Genomic DNA, 21282 nt, shown 5'->3' with positions numbered 1-21282 from the left:
GCACAGGAATGAGTGGTATACAAAATAGTTAAAATCAGCAGGCAAAATCTTGTTTTCAGTCAACTTAGTAGTAACAGCATGGATTCTATTTGTTATTCTATTCTTCAGTTTTAGAAAAAAAATAGTAATTATTAATGAGTTCTATAGCATGTTTTAAAATCATATAAGAGCTTTCTTGTAAATGTAATTGTGTTTTTCTTACTTGATCTTTGATTCTGCAAACCTGATAATGACTAGTCTATTCTCTAATATTGTCTTAGTGCAGTCATGAAAAAGAACATGGATTAAAGGCTGCAGTGGGCTTCTGTAATGCCAGCTCAAGTCATTCTTCGCTAGTGTTACTAGTTACTAGTTGCTAGTTACTACTGGTTACTACTAAGCAAAAGTTAAACACTTGACCAGCAAAAAAAAAAAATAAAAAATCTGTGTCATGGGAACTTCTGAAATTTCCATTTTGGGTTTGGAGCAGAACCAGAACATCTGAACTACATATATGGGAGTAAGAAAGCAAGGAGAATACATATGTCTCATTCCATAGACCGGTGGTTACAGCAGTGACTCATGGAAAATTCAGCCTTGGGTCCTTGCTCCATCTCATTTCTAGAAGAGCATCTCATCTCATCTCCAGCCAGTCAGAGCAAGAACCTAAGATTTTCTTCTCTGGGCAAACTACTGCCCCTTGGCCAGGTTCATAGCTTCCCATTACAGAAATTATATACATAGGGAATTTATCAGCTTGAACAATGAAGCAGAACCTTAATTCTTTTCAGAAAATTCAGCACTGTAAAGAAGAAATAATGAAAGAGCTAAAGCATACACAAATGATCTTTCTGGCATTTTCACAAATCTGTCAACTCCGTAAGAAAAATAAAAGTTACTGACATATGGACAACACTCACCATTACTATCAAATCCATGAGTAAATTCATGGCCAACAATTACTCCTATGGCACCGTAACTTAACGACCTGTAACGCAAAGAAGTTTCCTCAGATAGTATCTATACTCATGAACATCAAAGTACAGAAGATAAGAGATCAAACAGTTCTCTATGTCAGGAAAGATCAATACTAAAATTGTGAGGGTTGAGTGGAAATAGGACTAAAAATCATGCTGCACAATTTTGACTTAATATTGTTGAAAGTCTGAAGGTCAAACTCTTCCTTCTTTAAAAACAATCTTCAACATCAAATTTTAAAAAGCATTGTGGTGGTTCACTCTACTAACCAAATCTCTTCTATCTGAGCTCCAGAATGTCTCCTTCAGTAATGTTCAGAATGTCTCCTTCAGCTGATTGCATGAATTATATTCTGAGACCAGAACAATGTTATACGTGGAATTATTCTCTTCGTGTAGTCACGAAAAAAACCAAACATAGATCAAGCACTACAGAGGGCTTCTGTAATGCCAGCTCAAATCGCTCTTTATTGGCATGCAACAAACAGACTTGCAAATTATCAACTTTGCAAAGCATTAAATGTATCTCCTTTCAGTTTCAAAGAAAAAGTTATACAATTTCTGTGCACCTGCATAGGAAAAGACATGGTCTGCAGTTACATCTAATGCACAGGAAAACAAGAATAAACCAAAATGTTTTGTATTCCTGATTGGCAAAAAAATAAAAATAAAAATTCCTTGTTATACTAGATTAAACATGCAACTTGAAGAAATAGGGATGAAAGGTCCAGTTGTCTGATATCAAATGCAGTGGATAATGGGGGAGGGGAGAGTTTTCTACTAAATGCGTCTTTCATTTGTTAAGTTGTTCCTTGTGATTTGAATTATTTTGGATATAGAGATGCCATACTTCAAAGTAGCTTAGAGTATTTCTAACAGATTGTATTGAAACAGAAGAAAGGTTGAGGAGTTTGAAGTAACATGTTATTACTGGACCTAATGATCCATAGCACACTAATTGCTCATCTCAGTCATACCCAGAAAGTATTATGTGATTTAATTCTCCCTACTCCCATGGCAATTCTTCACTTTTTTTTTCTTTCCTGAAAGGTAATTTTCATGTGATAAAATCTTCCCTACTGTTTTTTCCCCCACTACTATTGTGAACTTTCATTAAAAAATGCTGGTTAAAATTACACATTTCAGCAATGAAAATATTGCCCTTTTATGTGACAAATTTGCAATCTTGTGTAGCACACAGTGATAATGATCTGTAGTAAATGTGCTAATTAGAGACTCATTTTCCACATCTGAAGTAGAGTAGTTACATGGAATCTTTGGAAGCTGAAGGATGTCATGAAACCCAAAAAGAGGTCAAGAAGAACCAATGAGCCCTGTTACTAATTGCATCTTATTCAGTGATAGATGGCAGGCAAAAGCAGCAGACCAGTGCCCAGAAACACCTAGGGCTTTCCCCAGCCCCAAAAGATGTGTTGAGGTTTGGAATGAATTTTGTCCTTTCTTTCTATGAGCTCCCTTCAGATTTTTGTCCAGCTCAACAACAGTTTTGTAAAAAGCATTCCCAGGTCCACTCACGCTCTTCACTTTTGGGAAATAGCCAGACAGAGATGGAGAGGATTAGATGAAGCTCAACAGGTACCATATTGGAGGGGAACGTTCTCGGACTGGAGAGGCTCTGAGGGCTATAAGGAAGTTACTGCCTCAGCCTGATGTCTCTATTTCACATAATCACAGAATCATAGAGATTGGAAGAGAACCTCGGGAGATATCCAGTCCATCCCCACCTGCTAAAGCAGTTTCCCTTTCAATATATTTCAATATATCTGGCACAGAAGGCTCATAACTATGAATAATGACATTTGAATAGCATTTTATTTTGGGTACCCAGATCTAAAGTGACAATTAAACTTCCTTTTATGCAAATAGATGCAGCTCTTTTATAGTGCTTATGCTGAAACTGGACACTAAAACTGCACTAAATGTTAAATATTTGCTAAATAAGTTTTCCAGCAAGCGTTGATGACCTTTTGATGGTTTTTTTGTTGTTGTTGTTGTTGTTCTAGTGCTATGTACTATTTCTTTTAAGCAGACAGAAGACAGATCTGGAATATTTCAAGGACAAAAGCAATCTGTTGTCTGATATTAAACAGCTACATTTGTTTACTAAATTTCATTTTGATATGTACTCAAGCAAAACCAATTTAAGCTAAGGTAACCTTTAAGAAGAAAAATGAGCAAAATACAATTCTTTGAAAGAATCTCAATTCTACTGGTGTAACAGAAGGTCAGGGTACAGAAAAACCTCTTCAAAAAGTAAAGCTGGAAAAAGGTCTGCAATAACCACAGCAGAAGATAAGTTCTTAACTAGAAAGTGCTTCTCTCTATCCCCAGTTAACACTTACAAAGACATCTGGTTCATAAGAATTATCCATGGATACAAATTCATTTGATCTAGATTGAATGTTTCTCTCTACATATACTGCAAAACTTCCTGTTTACATGGACACAACCAGGCTAGAAGATGTCAAATTCAAAATGTTTTAGAAGTTTTATTTTATTTTATTTTAGCAAAGATATGTGAAGGATATGTTTCAGTAGTAATTGACTTTGTATAACTGCAAAATAACTTTCAGAAACTGCTGTCAGAGACTTCTTCTTGGTCTGATCCTTCCCTAAAATAGGAAGATATTGGACTGCATTGAAGCAGTCATTTTTCAAAATTAAATATATATGACTTATAATTAGTCTTCCTCAGCTATAGAAGCACACGGGTTCTCAGGCAATCGCTTGTACAGGTGGAGATTTTCTCCTGCACTTTAGCAAACACAGAAGACTAACTGTTAATCTTAGATATTAGCAGAAATGGAGCAATAAACTGATAATAAAAGGCTTCTCAGGGTATTCAGTTCTGTTCAAGAAGTGTTAGTTACTTGGTTTACCATTCCTTTTAATACCTGCCATGTGCACACTGCTGCATCTGCATCCTATAGCAGTGAAACACTTCCACTCAGGTGCACTTAATTAGCAATTCCTGTGAGAAATCAGTCATCAGTTTAAGACAACAGCAACACATTCTGCTCCCAAGGGTAAAAAAAGTTATTGCACAGAGCAGTAGTTTTCTAAAAGTCTGGTTTTTCAATAGTAAAATCGGGGTACATAAGGGAAGAACGCACAAGCCAAGGAGTGAGCTCTTTGCACACTTACAGTATAACCATGCTCAACCTATTGGCTGTCTTCAGCAGGATAGCTTTTTTCTCTATGGTCTCCCCTTTGTTTATATGCATTTCTAATACCTTTACCTATTTTTCCCCACTTCCAGGTATAAGAGGTTCCCTGGTGTAGTACTTACCTAGGATACTCTGTTCCCCAGAAGAAGGGCTTTTGCAGTTCTCCTGCTGGGAATCCTGTAATAGCAAAAAATTATAATTGTGAGGTTTATACAGCTGAATAACAGTATCTAAGTTTGGGTTTATGACCTCTATTTTTTCAATTTCAGAAGGTTTTACTAGACAAGCTTTCCCTCAGGTGGTATTTTCAGAACATGATGGAGAAGATGTTTGGGAAGAAGAGATCTCTCTCCTTTAAGACCTCAATGACAGCTACATGCTACATTGCAAGAACTTTATTTTTGGCCATGGCACGTGTGCATTTGTGTATGTGTTCTGTCAATAAACAACTACGTGAAAACAAACACGAGAAAGTTGATTGTCTTCAGATATGTTGACATATCAACAAAGAATATATGGCAAAATACAATAAGAATTAGGAGACTTAGCTTAGAGAGGATTCTGTGCTGCAAGAGATATAAGGAAGTGATAAAATGTCAGCTTAATTATAATCTAGGAAAGTCAAAGGTAAAGGAACTTGAGCACTTCTGTAAAGCAGAGCTGTAGGCAATCAAGGCTGTAGAACCAGTCTGGCTACAGGATTACCTGGCTGCTTTTTCAGTTATAGGTAAACGAAATAAAATGTAAATACAGTTCTTTGATCAAAGTCACAGTTCTATTTCTAATTCCTAGGTGACACTTCAGAGACATTATTCTGAAGACAAATGAGTTGAACACAGTAACAATTAAACAAGTTGATAAATAAAGCAGATGTCTATACTCAAAGTTTTCAAATACTGGTGAAAACTGTAGTTTATGTGGGACCAAATGTGGAATCCAGTGCCTTGCATGAGAAATTCCCATCTGTAGAGCATGGACTTACATCTGCTTCTGAGGTTACCCCACATGGACATCTCCTTATCAGTAATTCTCTGATGATTCACTAGTCTTCTCAGGAATCTCTACCTCACCTTCACAAAGTTCTCTGCAAGAAATCACTTGGCCTCTGAGATCAAAACAAAATCAGATTCAATTTATTTGACCCTATTCAGTTGTTTTGTTGACAAATAGGACATGGATTTTTTAATAAGAATTCAGGCAAAAGATTTCCTTTCCTTCCAAAGTCTTTAAATAAGTTATACTGACTGTAATTCACACAAAATGTTACAGTAAGCCCTCCTGGTCATCTGTTTTTTTCCACTGCCCTTCCCTGTCTGCCTTGACTACCAATTTGCAATTTGTTTTAAAAAAAGGTGTCATTTTCAAACTTATTTTCTGAGTGCTTTTTTTATCTTGCTTATATGGATGCTGGGTGTTCTTTTTTTTTTTTTCAGGTATGTTATGAATTGCTTTTACAGTGCTATAAAACACAATTTTGCCAGTGTCAAGGACAAAGTTTTCCTGATCTAATTCTTCTTGCCTCCCAGCACACAAAGAAGGGTTTTGAGTATTTACTACACATGTTCTAAAACATATCATAGGCACATCCTGATGAAAAGGTTTCATAAATTTAGAGAAGAACAAAATACACAAAGGCCAACAGAATTATTCAAGAGCAGGGCTGTTGCACACTGGTGTAAGTAAATGGCACTCCCCCATTTCATGTTGTAACATGCAATATTCTAACAGGATTGAATTCGTTGAGCTAATTTCTTTCCTGAATTGGTTCGCATGACCTGAACTATAAGTGTAATTTTCACAGGCATTTTGTGACTGCCATAGGTTATCGTTGTCCTAAGTACCATTTGGTAGTAAGAGTTGGCAATGTAGTCTGCACTAGATTGAGTGCTTCTTTGCAAACTTCAAATCTCAGTAAAGTCCTTTGGATTCATAAAAGATATCATTTAATGAAAGAAGTGTTAGAGTCCACTAACCCCCTCGCTCTCACTAACCCCCTCACTCCCAAAGGCAGATGAGAAAACTGTGGGCAAAATGAAGAAATGAGACCATAGTAAGGAAGGTATGATCTAAGGTAACGCAATCCCCAATAAATAATATCTAGGGATTACACAATCCTGGCACATGGCCGTGTGCCTTCCACCACATCAAGAGGGTATCAAGGTCTTGTAAGGATTTGAAATTATTTTGCCCACATATGGGCTCAAATAGTGAATTTGAACTTGTCTGTGTTTCAGGTAGAGATACAAATGCATTGTTTATAGAATCATAGAATGGTTTGAGGGGCAAGGGACCCTTAAAGGTCATTTAGTCCAACTCCCCTGCCATGAACAGGGACACCATTCCCCAGCCTTCTCCTTCTCCACAGAGGGTGAGTCTCCTTGCTTCAGACCTTCCCTCTGATCTCAGACATTTCCAAATGCTTATCCTCTGCGGAAAGGGACCTGGGTGTCCTGGTGGATGACAGGTTGGCCATGAGCCAGCAGTGTGCCCTTGTAGCCAAAAAGGCCAATGGCTTACTGGGGTGCATTAAAAAGAGCATGTCCAGCAGGTCGAGGGAGGTGATCCTCCCCCTCTACTCTGCCCTGGTGAGGCCTCATCTGGAGTACTGCGTCCAGTTCTGGGCTCCCCAGTACAAAAAAGACAGGGATCTCTTGGAAAGAGTCCAGCGGAGGGCCACGAAGATGGTGAAGGGCCTGGAGCATCTCTCCTATGAGGAAAGGCTGAGTGAACTGGGTCTGTTCAGCCTTGGGAAGAGAAGACTGAGAGGGGACCTGATCCAGGTCTATAAATATCTGAGGTGTGGGGGCAGAATGGCGAGGCCGGGCTCTTTTCAGTGGTGAGTGGAGACAGGACAAGGGGAAATGGCTGGAAACTGCAGCATAGGAAGTTCCGCACAAATGTGCGCAAGAACTTCTTTACAGTGAGGGTGACGGAGCACTGGAACAGGCTGCCCAGGGAGGTGGTGGAGTCTCCTTCTCTGGAGATGTTCAAGACCTGCCTGGATGCCTACCTGTGCGACCTGGTGTAGGGAACCTGCTTTGGCAGGGGGGTTGGACTCGATGATCTCTGGAGGTCCCTTCCAACCCCTACAATTCTGTGATTCTGTGATTCTGTGAAAAGTCAGTCTTGCCAGTGAAGACTGAGGTGATGAAGACTGAGTACTTAAACTTTCTTCATTTGTCACCAGGTCCCCTGAACCACTTGGCACTGGGCCCACATTTTCCCTAGACTTTCTTTAAGTCTTTCTTTTGAATTCTTCACCAGATTCATCTCCAGGCAGGCTTTGTCTTTTCTAACCTCTGTCTGGACATTGGAAAGTGACTTTTTGCTGTACTTTACTCCTGTTCTTATTCCTCTGAACCATCAGAGCGTTTCAAGCAGTGGAGGAGATCTGGCTTACTTTAACTACTTCACTATGAATTTATGCTTATCTTGAAGCTCTGACATAGCCATTCACCTGCACAGAACTACTTTTAACTTAAGTGAATGCATTTAGATCCTCTTTATCCATTATATTAATTTTCAGCATCTCTCCCCAGCAAGGTGCTGTGAAGTTTGTAGGAATATATTTCAAAGTTGAAACTTAGTTTTTTTTGTTTGGTTGGTTTTGCTTTGTTTTGTGGTTGTTGTGGTGTTTTTGGTTTTTTGTTTTTTGTTTTTGGGTTTTGTTTTTTTTTTTCAGATTTATATTGGTTTTCTTCTATTAATGAATCTCAATTTGCCAGCTATATACCATATGGTATACATATTGTGCAGATGAACAACTTGAGACTCTGGGGAATAGAGTTACTTCTCCAGAGGGACACAATGACATTTCATCTAATAGTTCACCATAGCTATGCAAACTCATAATGGATGAAGTAAACTAAAACCAATTGAGATGGCTCACCAAATCATGAAGAAACTTAGAGTTCAAATCCAAATATGAATTTAAATTACATAATTTAATTGCATTATTCACTTATATTGCACGATATTTTTAACTAAGAAAAGAACTAGTGAAGCCTCATTCAAAGTCATTACATTTACAGTTCCCAATAATTAGTTGGTTTGTTTAAAGCAACTTCTGACAAGCTGGTGATTCTAGCACGTAAATAGCAGATGTGGGAGACAGCTGTGTGGCATACAGAGTTCTCTGCTGATCATTGTACTAGCAGCTCTTAGACAAGCTTAAAAAACCTGTAACCTTTTTTTTTCAAGTGTTATTGAATGAATTCAGATTGAGAGCTTTAAATGAATTAGATATAAGCAGAAGAATAAGTGCTGGTCAGCGAGCAAAGGATTGTGAGTACACAGAAGGAATTAAACATGAAAACCATGAGGGTGTTATTCAGTTACCTAAAAATAGCATTAAAGGCAGAATATATTTCTTTAAAATGGATCCATAGGCTTGGAGTGTTTCAACGCTGAATCTTTTCCCATTGCTTTTTGATACATCTTTGTATATTGTTCCTGGGATGTGCATTCTGCCAATCCTGAAGAGACAAGGTCTCCTGCAGCCTATCTCAGTGTCCTGCAAAGCATCTCAGATAGCTTTGGCCTACCTATATGAAGGTGATTAGGATCAAACACTGTCATAACAGTGACCTAAATTCTAAGAAACATGTTTTTTGAAGGCAACAACTCTCCAGATTCCTCAGATTAAAAAAATAGAATACTCAGAAAAACTGCTATTTTAAAGAATTTTAGGAAGAAGAAATAAGAAATGACTGTAAGGATCATACACCATCTCACCTATGACTGTAATTAAACAACAGAGAATACTGGCCATTAGAAAATTGGAAAAATGAAGACAAGGGCTCACTTAAGAACACTTAAAGCTTACTTAATAACAGGACTGTGATTCTGTGAACAGTGTGCACTCAGAAAGTATTCAGTCCATGCCTGTTGTGTTCATTAGCCTTCTGGAAATTAATGGAGCACTTAAAACTACTTCATCAATAACCTTCCAATTAGCCCAGCTCTTAAGGGAAGAAAAAGTGGTCCTACGTGGAGTCCCCTGATCCCCCGCTGGCCACAGCACCATGTACTGTTTGCCAATGCTTGCCTGTCTATAGAGAAGATAAGAGTTTGCCCCTGCAATTCACAGCATCAGCCAGCTGCCAGCATCAAAATCCACATGCCACTTTCTATGAAGATGATACTTAGTGCCTAATATGAGCTCTCATCTGTGGTTTTCTCTATGGATGCTTATTTGAACATAATTTCAGAATTCTATTTTAGATTATGTCTTCTTCCTCTAAAGTGTAATGAAGCTGCTCTCGAAAGAGTCCTCTTGACTTTCACTAGAAAACCACAGTACAAGCGCAGATGACTGAGCGGGAGCATAGGTATAAACTTACAGAAATACTATCAACAGTATTTAATTATCTGTTACATCTATTCAGGCACATACCTCATGGAGAGCATTGCTTATATTTTTCTCTGTTCACTGTAAATCCACTTTTCATTACTGTTCACATCCCACAAATGTTACTTTTTTGACATATTCTAGAGACATGTATATCTACACTTGGAAAGAAAATTAAATACACCAAACGTCTAATGAGCAGTTTCCTCCACCCTTCACATATTCAAGAGCCAATATTTCAGTGCTGTAATGAAATAAAACCTTTTCTTCAACAGAAGTATGCTAGCATACTTTGATCATCACTTGTATCTATTTTCAGCATGTATTTATTGACTGCTCTGGAGCTCATTAAAATAAACACTCTCATTGGGAAAGTGTTTTTGTGTTCCAGTGATCATAATTAAAAAAGATAGTATTCACACTGCTTAGATTATATGAAGTGTACTTTGATACCTCTGTGGCATCTAAAGGCAATGATAGGTGCCTGTTGCCCATGTTAAGTACCTATAATTGAAGGGAAATCGACTAGCAAATACTAAGAAAATTACATTTAGAATTTAGGTAAGTAACAACTATTACAAACATGCATCGTTGTTCATCTAAGACACTTTGGGAAAAGAACTGGAAAATAAGCAGAACTCTTGTATGGAGAAAATCAGAAGTAAACTTTAATAAGAAGATAATTTATATGCACCACATTTTACAAATTTGTTCTTTGCAGCATATCTTACCTTGATACTTATTTCTCCTTTGCAAATATTAACACAATTGTTGGCCATTCATGTTATCAATAGTTTACTAATGGAAATTAAATGAAGTAATAGCAAACATAAAGGATGTTTGCACTGAAGCATTGCAGAATTCATTACAATCCCTGAACATCAACGTTTTGCTGTATTCTCCCAAATCTAGCCATCTTCTAAGTCATCTAGTTTCTACTGTCTATTAATTTTCACTTTCAGTGAAGAAAGACCTTTTCTTTCAAGCAATTGGGTAGTCAAGATGCCACTAAAAACTTTAACAACTTGCTCTTACATGAAGACTGTATGAAGATTGCAGCAATTTCTTATGTAGCGCGTATGTCTGTAACACAGATTATAGTGACAAGAGAATTTATTGTCCTCTTGCCAGGAGCACACCAGAGACCTCCCTGTGCAGAACAAAAGCATCTTCCTAGAAATGATCAGAACTGCTATGTTCTCCTCCACTTCTACAGGTCCCTGACGGCTGCTTCTTTTCAGAATCCTCCGTTCAAGGCACAGACAGTGCCTTTTTTCTAAATTGTTTCATGAAGCCCTCAGTGACTAATTGAGTTTGGAGTTGCTGTGGTTATGCTGATAATATCACATAGTACATTTCTGTTTCCAAACTGAGGGATCTTAATTCTTAGAATCAACTTTGCAACCGAGACTTTTCCAGTTAATGTAGAAGCTTCTTTCCAGAAACAATTTGCATTGTGCATTTTTAAATTTGGTTTTCTCAAATACCGCTTCTTAGTAAATTCACTTACCAAGAGCAGATATAGATGGGCCTCGAACACACTCAAATCTAGTTTGCCCACTGAAAAGCAACTGCACTCAAGAAGACAAAGAGCCTACCTCACTCGTTCTCTGCTCTCCAGCAGCAACCAGCTGTTCCAGTGGAGGGAAAGGTATAGGAAAAGGGCATTGGGAATCTGTGAGGCAGTTCTGCTAGTAAAGTTCTACTTTCAGCAATCAGTAACAGAGGGATCTGTCCTCCTGAATCACAGTTTCTATCTGTCTGTTCCTTTGTTCAGGAGAGAACACCCTTTTATTCAGATTGTTTCCTAATAAAATGACCGACACAGATCTTCTGGTAGTACGTTTCTCCAAATATTTTGAAAACAGTTGATTTGTTCCTACTCCTTTTCTCACCTCTGATTAGTCATTATTTATGGAAGGACCTTCTTTCTTGTCCCATGACGACTTCTAATAACACTGGGAAAGAACCTCATGAAAATTGTTCCATAGAAATAAACATAATTTCTCAAGCTCATTTACAATTCCAAAAAGCTGTAATAGACTAAGGAAGCATGATTCTTTTCTAAAGTAAAAGCAAAAATTAAGTCACGCTGACTCTTCCCTATTATTTTGTATGTTTGTTCATACTCTTCTTTGTTATGGTCATTTTCTATTGCATAGGTGCTAGAATAATTTTTTTTTTATCTCTCTAGATGCTGTTTTGCAAAAAAAGTATTTCATGTTTGCCACACCTATTCTGCCTGTGCAATGGCCAACGTAACTTATAAGCTAACACCAAAACTTGTTGGCATCTTTTGTCTAAGTTCTTTTGGAATACCTGAGAGAATATTATCTCATGCTTATATTTCCAGTACAGAGAATTACATTATTTATATGACTTAAGGACTCTCTTCCTTCAGTGTATACAAAAAAAAGTTTTAGTTCTTACACTCTTAGAAAGTCTTTCCTCCAATATTTGAGGCCTTGTTATAGCCCCACTTTACATTTAACTTGCTAGAGCTCATGCCTATTTTTGTTCTGAAATGATTTTCTTCTTTTAAGACCATTTTTGATGCTGTTTAGCTAGGCCTTTCACAGCACATCACTAGCTCCTGCAGAACTTGATATGGATTACTGTTGAGTATTGCACAGTATTAAGACAACAGCTCCTAGATGTGAGATCTGCCCAAAGAATGCAGCTTATCACAATAGTATGCTTGCAATTGCTAAGTTCAGTCTCACACACCACAATTCTCTCCTACCAGCATCAATGGGAACTTGGTAGTGATGTGACAAATATTTATCAGCAGGTTCAGACCCAAGCATGTTTTATGTATATCTCACAGTGGCCATGTCTCCTGTAAAGCGCAGTGGTCATTGGTGGAAGACCACTTGCACTGTGCCTTTCTTCAAGCCTCCCCTCCAATTGCATGCCATTTTTATGGTAAATGCAGTATTTGTTCAGAAAGAGCCACCTAAAACCTTTTCTTCTTAGGAACAGTCCTAAAAAAACAGCGAGCATCACTATCCAAACTTCAAGGTTGAATACCAGCAGTATGAGAAAGTCTGCAGTTCTGATACAAAACATAGTCATCTCCGCACCTGTGACAGATAAGTTATGTTTGACAGCCCTCTGTTTCATGACAGAGCAAGTGTGAAACTTAGCTTCAGTAGTTCCAGCCTCTCACTGCAGCTTTCTTTAATGTGCCGTGGTGGGGAGGCTGGGAGAGATGAATGCTGCTGAAACTTGAAAGGATCTCATGTTAACGAAGATGTAACAGCAACAGCTCTCATTTTGCACTGACAGTATCCTCTGCATCCACACAATACATCTGAAAGAGCAGTGGTGGCCGGTGCTCAGTTTAGCAGGAAAACCAGCTCTCGTTTTCGAGATGTACTTTGAGATGAGCTTTGATCAACCCAGTGAAATCCACCTCAAGAGTTCAGTGATAGACAAAAACATGGCTGCTTAACGATGGCAGTCCTCTAATTAAAGAGGAGCAGTCTAGGCCTAGAACTAATTTTAATCAAAAGACCTGAGTAATTATCATGTTTCCTTTATGAATGAGCTCACTTAGACACAAAAGAATGTATATTTGGAGGCAAAAAATTGTTTACAGAAATAGGGAAAAGCAGATATTAGCAGTTACCTACAGATATCCATCCTTTTCATTAGAAAATATTGAACAACTCCACTGGGCATCACTTCTTAGGCCCTCTGTCTGTGTCACAGTTTTCTCCAACCATGTTTATTTCTGCATATATACTAATATTAGTGAACTGAATTCCTTTCACATCAAAAATCACTGTTTATGGCATTGTACGCGCACATCTTTTTGCTGCAGCAAATAGAAAATGGTATAAACTCTAATAGAAGTGATTTAAGCTAATGTTTTCTTTCACACTTGCAATGGACAGAGTGTATGTAAGCAGTTTCTGCAATTCAGCTGACATGGGGTATCTCATTAAGAGCAGTAATTCCAATTTGTGGAGCCATTGCTTTTCCAAAACTATCCTCTAACTAAAGATGTCTCAGAGCTGAATTACCATGTCTGCATTTCTGATTTTCATCACACCTGATAGTCAGTCACATTCACACAAACTGTACAGATATTGCCTGAAGCTGGATACATACATTTTCCAAACAGACACTTTAAAAGTAGGCTCAGAATTCAGATACTCACTGATCTGATTGGTGGATGCACTATAAAAAGCATTGACAGTAGTTGGGCTCGTAAACCACCTGTAGTGAGAGCAGAAGAAATCAGCTGTCAGTACACCTCAACATCTCTCTGAATACAATGAGCAAAGATAAAAAGTTAACTCAGTGGAAAGATGCAAAAATGTAAAAGATCTAGGATTCATTAAAGTTTAATTATTTCTTCAGTTCAACATGCACTACTTACAGTTTCTGGAAGATTGAAATCTATTGTTTAATGGCTTTAATTTAAGTGCACATGGTCAGAGACTGCTAAGCTTCCTGTTGCAGAACATGTTGTACTTCTAAGTGATAGTTGTGCCTGCTGTGCTGACAAACTGAAGTCTTGACTTCACCCAACAGAGGTACCACACTGATAGCAGCTGTAAAAACTCTCTTCAATTCTGTTATATCTGTCTTTAAACCACGTGTGGATTTATGGAGCTCCTTAGACTAAGCTCAGCTGCATTAGCAGTGATTTCACCCACATGGATTTCACCATAAAGTCTCAACAGACTTTAGCAAAATCCAAATCCCCTCTGAGGAAATTCTGACTCCAGTGAGTCCAAGATTTCACCTTACACTTTTATAACGAAGAACTAAGATAAAATTAAAGTAATAAAGATAATGAGAATTAGTCATTAATTCATAATAAATTAGAAACAACTGCAATAAATGTCCAAAAAGGAAAATCCTGATGTCTTTTGCAGTATATTACTCAGAAGTTTTGAAAGGCTCAAAAGCAATGAATATAATGAAAATACTTTGGAAATTTTCTTTCAAAGAGAAGAGATGGCAGCTGCACAACAATGAGCAAGACAAAGGAAGATCTAACAGAACATGGAAAATGTGTGATGTTGGTGACATTCAAGTCCACGATTCGTGCTTTAAAATAGCACCATCAAATGAATGAGTGATCTGCAGATCCTGACTGTTTTCCTGGCAACTCATATCCTCATGTAAACCACACAACAAAGGGGAGAGTTTCAGAATTGCAGCATTCTGTCTTTTATCCATAAATTTATCTGCTTATCTCACGTTCAAAGCTTATTTCACAGTGCAGCAACTAGAAAAAGTAACCAAGGAAAGCCAAGTGTGATGGCATGTAAATATCTTAACCATCCATCACATTAGAGTCTCTAATTGCCATAGATAATTCTCCCAGTTTTGTTTATTAGGAGATGCTGAAGGGGAGGAGCAAGGGGAGGTTGTTTATTTTGTTGTGTTTTCTGTTTCCTCCTTAATAAAGGAATGAAATATTAGAGGTAATGTAATGAGATAATGGAGTATTTAAGAAATAATGCCTAATGATGAAGGGAAGAAGAAAAAAAAGTCAGGGGCTACAATTTGCTACGTTTTAATTTCACATCCGTTCACAGAATTGATGAGCTGAATTGTTAAGGATTCCAGCCAGCCACCTGTGCAGTGATACCTGCTCTCCTGGTTTAGCAGTAGCTCTGAAAGACTTGTCACTTTTTGACAAGGAGACCTCAGAGGGACCCATCGGAAACACTCAGTACTTTAATTTGGATTTCACTGAAGTTTGACCAAAGACAAATAGCATTGCAACTTCCACCTTACTCTGTCAGTATATTCCACTTAAAACATCCTTTCTATTCCCTTGAACAGCATCTTTTAAGCATGAAAAGGGCTTCCGAACCACAAATACTCCCTTTTTATAAATCCGTCTTATAGTGCGTGTCTTACAGTGTTCCCTCATTTTCAGTCACAGGATCAAGGGCTCGAGGCAGATAACTTACACTTCAAAACAGACTGATGTGCTTTGATCTCCTCTCCATCCTCTTTACTGTTGCAGTCACGGGGCCCACACTGGGCTCACCACAACTCAGTCAGGATAGGAAATACCACAAGCAGTGGTTGAAGAGCTCTTTACTGACAAGCAATGCCTCTCTAACAGTACAAGTCTACACCTATTTTTACTAGGTAAGGAGCTAACCATAGTAATGCATGGGTTTTTTACTACAGAAACACCTCATTTAGCCTGAAAGAAACCAAAGACATCACACCACTACTGGTCACACTTTGATACCTATGAACCTACCTCGTAGCTTGTAGACAAAGTACTGAGTCTCATCACAACATCTCTATCCCAAAGCTACTCCTTCCTTGATGATCCACCATTGCTACAGCACAGCCCATCTTGTCTCCTGAGCTTGATATAAGCCACAGACCAATAGCAGTCTAATTTTTCTCAGTGTAAAATTGCCCTATGTTCTTTCCAAGTCACAGTTACATGAGAAGGCCTCAGGAACAACTCAGTATGAAATTTGTTACATTTTTGAGCAGGTAGGAAGCTGTACCAAGGAGTCACAAAGGAAAGAGTTTTCAAGTGACAAGCAGAGTATACTTGCTGAATTACATGTTTGACATTTAGACACTCTGGCAAAGAGCATATTTGCACTCCAGCATTCTGTTGTACCACTCCAAGCCATTCTCAAGAAGATTTAGAAAGCATTTTCTACAAAAGAATAGAAATAACAGAGACTGCTTCCATACAGACAAGATGAACAACTTCACCTCAAATCTGCCAGCATTTTTCAGTGAGTTACTTGAAAAGACTGAGCCTTCAGTGACAGACCTTAATCATAGAATCACAGAATCATCAAGGTTGGAAAAGTCTTCTAAGATGGTCCAGTCCAATTGTCCATCTAACAACATTTCCAACTAAACCATGTCCCTCAGTACATCTAAACGTTTCAACACCTCCAGGAATGGCAAGTCCACCACCTTCCTGGGCAGCCTTTTCCAGAGCCTGACCACTCTCTCAGAGAAGAAGTACTTCCTAATGCCCAGCCTGAACCTCCCTTGGCATGGCTTGAGGCCATTCCCTCTTGCCCTATTGCTAGTCACATGAGAGAAGAGGCTGACCCCCACCTCACCACAACCTCCCTCAGGTGTTATAGAGCGATAAGGTCACCTCTGGGACTCCTGCAGACTAAATAATCCTTTCCCTCAACCTCTCCTCATTAGGAATGTGCTCCAGACTCCTCACCAGCTTCACTGGCCTTAACTAATAATACGTCAAATAAGTATATGAGGAGCTGTAATAAATAGCTGTCAATGTTAAATTTTAAGGTGAAGCAAATTTAGAAATAGCTCTCACATTCCTGTTTGAAGTCAGGTTGCCTGGGAATTTGCTCTAGATCTAGTTACAATGTCAGCGCATTTGCTCTATTATCAGAAGTATAGAAAAGGCATAACAAAATCTAAGCTCCTATTAATTACAGACTAATTCTTTTCACTCTTTCCATTTCTTATTAGCATGTGAAAGAGGAACAGCTATGAGTGAAGTCCTGTAATGTTACCTATCAACTTCAAGTAGTCGAAACATAACCTGGCAGACTTGATACTTGTAAATCTGAGATCGCTTGTGGAAAAAATCTTTCACTGAAATAATAACTGAAGCAGATACTCTGTTAGGCTTGCGTTACAGATCTCTTCACCATATCTTCCTTCCTGAGTTGAGAACAAAGTGCACTACATTGGCAATCATGTAAAGTGTTGACTGGGAACCCTTACAATGAAGGGAAAAGCTTATTTCTGTAATTCTCTGCAAAGCATGAACTGAAGTTTCAGTTTGTTCCCTCAACTTTTTGAGTAAGTAAATCGCTCTGGTACAGAGTTGCTAATGAAGCTAGAATCTGGAAAATCTCTTCAAAAGACAATAAAAGGCAACAAGGAAAAATCCACTACAGGGGAAGCCATCTTCAAGTCAACTTTGAAAAGTGTATTTCCTGTTCACACTGTTAGCCAACTTTATACATTTGCCTGTATAAAAATAAAGGATTAGCCTCCCATGTTAGGCTGCCATCTGTTTCCCTCACGCCTGGGGAAGCAACAAGGATGGTGAGGCTGGGCCCAGCCTTCAGTGCCATATCTCTGCTTAAATTGAGGTTTAGTGGTCAGGAAAAGGCTCCATTAGGCTCCTTCCAGTCTCTCCTCTCCAGAGCAGGCCCACCTACAGGATTTCTAAGCTCAGAGCTCCGTGGCAGTCAACAGCCTGCCCAGCATCTTCTGTGCCTGCTTTTCTTTTTTTTTTGAGCAGTTTTTGTGGTGCCCCTAACCATATCCAGCACAGCACATCTGAAAACTGCCCTTCTCTGCAGAAACCAAGAGCCAGGATGGACAAACAACTGTGTGTGATTGAAAAATTGAAATAAATCCTGCAGAAAATCTAGGATCACTTCTGTCCTGTGACAGGGCCTACATTTCCAATGCAGAGGGTTGAGTGAAATAATCTTTCATATTATTTTTGACTTCAAAGGACAAAGACAATAATAATGTAGTGAGATGCCCAAAATGTTCTCTGACTTCTTGTTATGTGCAATATGCTATAGGTGTCAAGCATAGATTCAATCACTGTTAAAAAGATGTTTGTTTACATATACATGAGTATTAATCTATATTAACATATATGGCTCCAAGGATGGATAAATACCACTGAAACGCCAATTCTCCTCTATCTCTCCCTTCCACGTGCTCCCTTTCACCTTCTTCTGCTGTAGTGATGTCTTACCTGGATTAAGGTAATTGCCTTCACAGTTGTTCTCCTCCCTCCTGTGCTCTACCTTGCCAGCCTTGTCACCTGCATTCAGCCCTGTCCATCTAACTGGCACTGCTTCAGGCATCATATTCTTCAGCCGCTGCCACAAATCTCTCCTGTGCATCTCTGTCCTGATACTAGCACTTATTCCCTGGTTTGAAAGAGGTGGCTCTGAAAACAAGAGCCAGCTCCCCAGCCCGCTGCTGGGATCGTGGCCAGTATCCAAGGCAGGTGTTGTGATTGCCTTCAGGGTATCCAGCCACTGGGCACACCAATAGGACATCACATCTCCTTAGCAAGAGCTGGCATGAAATGTGTCCCCATGCATCCCTTCATCCATGGCCAGAGCAACACTGCACCTGAGTCCTCCCCATTCCTTTTTGCTTTAAGCCAAGTGATCACTAGGTCAGGAGGGAGCAAAATATAAGACAAAGAATTTTGATAAATACTCCTATTTTGGGGCATTTTTTCTGTTCCTTAGATTACAAAACTGTTGTATTTCCAGAATAACCATTCCCACTTTGAAATGCACATATTCCTCTTTACTGAACTCCTTTGCCTTCCCAGCTCCTCTATCTATCCCCCGATGGTATTTCCCTGGTGTTCTAAGTGAGCCAACACTTTGATTTTCCATATAGCTGATTACGCTGATGAAAGAGTCCATTTTGATTGCTGAGAAATCTGCACTGTCTGCTAAATGAATATAGTGTTTCACTTTTGGAGGTAATAAGGGGGTAGAAATGAGTAGGCATTAACTTTTTTCCTTTCATACTCTTTTTCTTATTTGTCAGTCCACTGCATGGATCATTTCATAATATCTATTTCTAAATGTAGATATTTTGATAAAAGCTACTTAATTAGGAAAATAAGGAAACAAAGCAAACAGAAACAATCCCCAAGGGTAATTCTCTATTAACAAAGCACCAAGCTTCAGTGTAGACCAATGATCTGTGGAGTTCAATGAATGATACAGGCTTTTTTTTAAAAAAAAAAGAAAAAAAAAGAAAAAAGAAAAAAAAAAACACAGAGAAAGAAAAGAAAGGAAAAAGAGAAGCAAAAGCATCAAAACGAAGTGGTCTGATAATCAAAACATGGCAAGATCTGATACTTATAAGTCCACCTTTGTTGTACCTCAGACTGATGGAAGTTATCTTTGTTATAATAAAGTAAAACATAGGCTGGCATTCTTACTAGCAGGGACAATGGCTCCCTGTGCCTTGATATACCTCAGCAGACACAGCAACAGATGTCAACCTAAGGCACACCACCTTGAGATTTCATTTCTGTCCCCACGTATATGTAGAGGCAGAATAACATCCCATGAGAAATCACTGTGGCTAAGAATGAGGTGGATTTAGCCCTGGCCCCACAAACAGTATAGCATGTAGCTGTACTGGTGAAGGAGAAAGCAGAACATGAAATTGGGATGACTAGGACCAGGGGGCCCTGTGGTCTCTCCCCAGCCATGCCCAGCCAGTGAGCTGCCTGGGATGGAGATGTGAGGGTCTGCCCCCTGGCCTGTATGCATGCACACCTGGGGATACCAATCCCACCAGGAGTTCTCTTCTCCCCTCTGCGCTGTAGACAGTGCAGAAGGGATCACTGGTTCTCTTTTATTCCACTTTCAGTGGATGAGCTACTTTGTGACACTAGTCCTGTATATGTCCCTGGTTTTTTTTAGCAAAGGAAAATGCAAAAACAGACATGAACAGATCTACTTAAGGGCAAGACAAAGGTGATGAAAGGTCTTCTGTTAAATAACCCTTGAAATAAGAGGACAAAGACAAGGATGAGGAAGTAATCAATCTTGTAATGTTTGGTAGAGTAAAACCTTCATTTTTTAAGATTACTCACATGATCTTCTTAGATTACAGCCCCTGCAGTGCACAATTAGGGATTATCTGACCATTAATGTCCATTACAGGGGACATTTTGCATCATGCCGTTAATCTATTTGGTTTGTGTTGTGCTGCCTCAACTCTGCTCAGAGGATGAGGGCTGCTGCGTACCATTTCTACAGAGAATCATAAAATCACAGAATGGCTTGGGCTGGAAGGGATCTCAAGGATCGTCAAGCTCCAAACCTTCTGCTGCAGGCAGGGCCACCAACCTCCATTACTATTACTAGATCAGGCTGCCCAGGGCCCCATCCAACCTGGCTTTGAACACCTCCAGGGTACAGGGCATCCACAGCTTCTCTGGGCAGCCTGTTCCAGCACCTCACAACTCTATTGGTTTTGAGAAGCGAGTGTTATGTTTCACTAGGTTTAACAATTGCAGTGTCAGAGAAAAGTGGGACAAGAAGGTAAAACCCAACATTAAAATTGAGCTATAAACATTCCCTCAAGTACGCAGTACCAAATTATGAAACTCTAAGCAGGCACAGGCTGTGCCTCTCCTGCTGGTACCCTCTAGCATCCCCAAAACAAGATACAGTTCAGTATGAGCAAGAATATCTGGAGCCATAGGGAAATCACATCACAGGAGTTAAGCAGCTGCACTGATTTCAAGGTCTCCATGCAGGAGGAGTCATTTTTAAGTAGAGTGATTAGAGTAATTAATTTCTGTTTAGGTTTTAATTTGCATTTTAAGGATTTGATTACCCACCAGTAAGAAGAGAGACTGATTCTTTCAAGTATTTGATGACTGTATATGTGACACAATTTGTATTCTCTGGCTTACAAATAAATAAATATAACATAAGTAAATTAAATCATGCCTTGGTCTGTATCATTGCTATCAACAGCAGGTAACTAACAGTACTAATTACTACTAATAATAATATTATTTCTTGATAATGGTTCCATTCATAGGAAATTTACTTCATAAATCCCTGCTGTACCATTCCAAATTCTAACTGCGACATAATCTACTTTTAACTGAGATTCAATTACTCCTTTTTTTCATTAAATTAAAAGTTTAAGCTGCAAGCATATGACCACTGTGCATCAGAATAGGAATATCTAGAACTTAATGAAAAAAGCAATTTTGTGATAAAAAATACCCACAGGAATTGCTGAATAACCATTGTTTCGCTTTTTTTGC

At 38.8% G+C, this 21282-nt stretch overlaps 1 protein-coding gene across 1 annotated transcript in view; it reads right to left on the bottom strand.

The window, feature by feature from the left end:
* The window catches only part of PHEX (phosphate regulating endopeptidase X-linked), a gene marked incomplete at both ends in the record, with an annotated part of 92075 nt that overhangs the window by 8763 nt on the left and 62030 nt on the right, over positions 1 to 21282 (bottom strand). The window contains 3 exons of the mRNA XM_079549383.1: positions 900 to 967; positions 4267 to 4321; positions 13660 to 13718. Of these exons, the coding sequence (XP_079405509.1) occupies positions 900 to 967; positions 4267 to 4321; positions 13660 to 13718 (182 nt within the window). The remainder of the gene's footprint in view (positions 1 to 899; positions 968 to 4266; positions 4322 to 13659; positions 13719 to 21282) is intronic.

The sequence above is a fragment of the Tetrao urogallus genome, assembly GCF_951394365.1.
Source record: "Tetrao urogallus genome assembly, chromosome: 1".
Classification (NCBI taxonomy): Eukaryota; Metazoa; Chordata; class Aves; order Galliformes; family Phasianidae; genus Tetrao; species Tetrao urogallus.
Note: the sequence above shows the minus strand (reverse complement) of the source record. Positions and strands in the feature narration are given on the sequence as shown.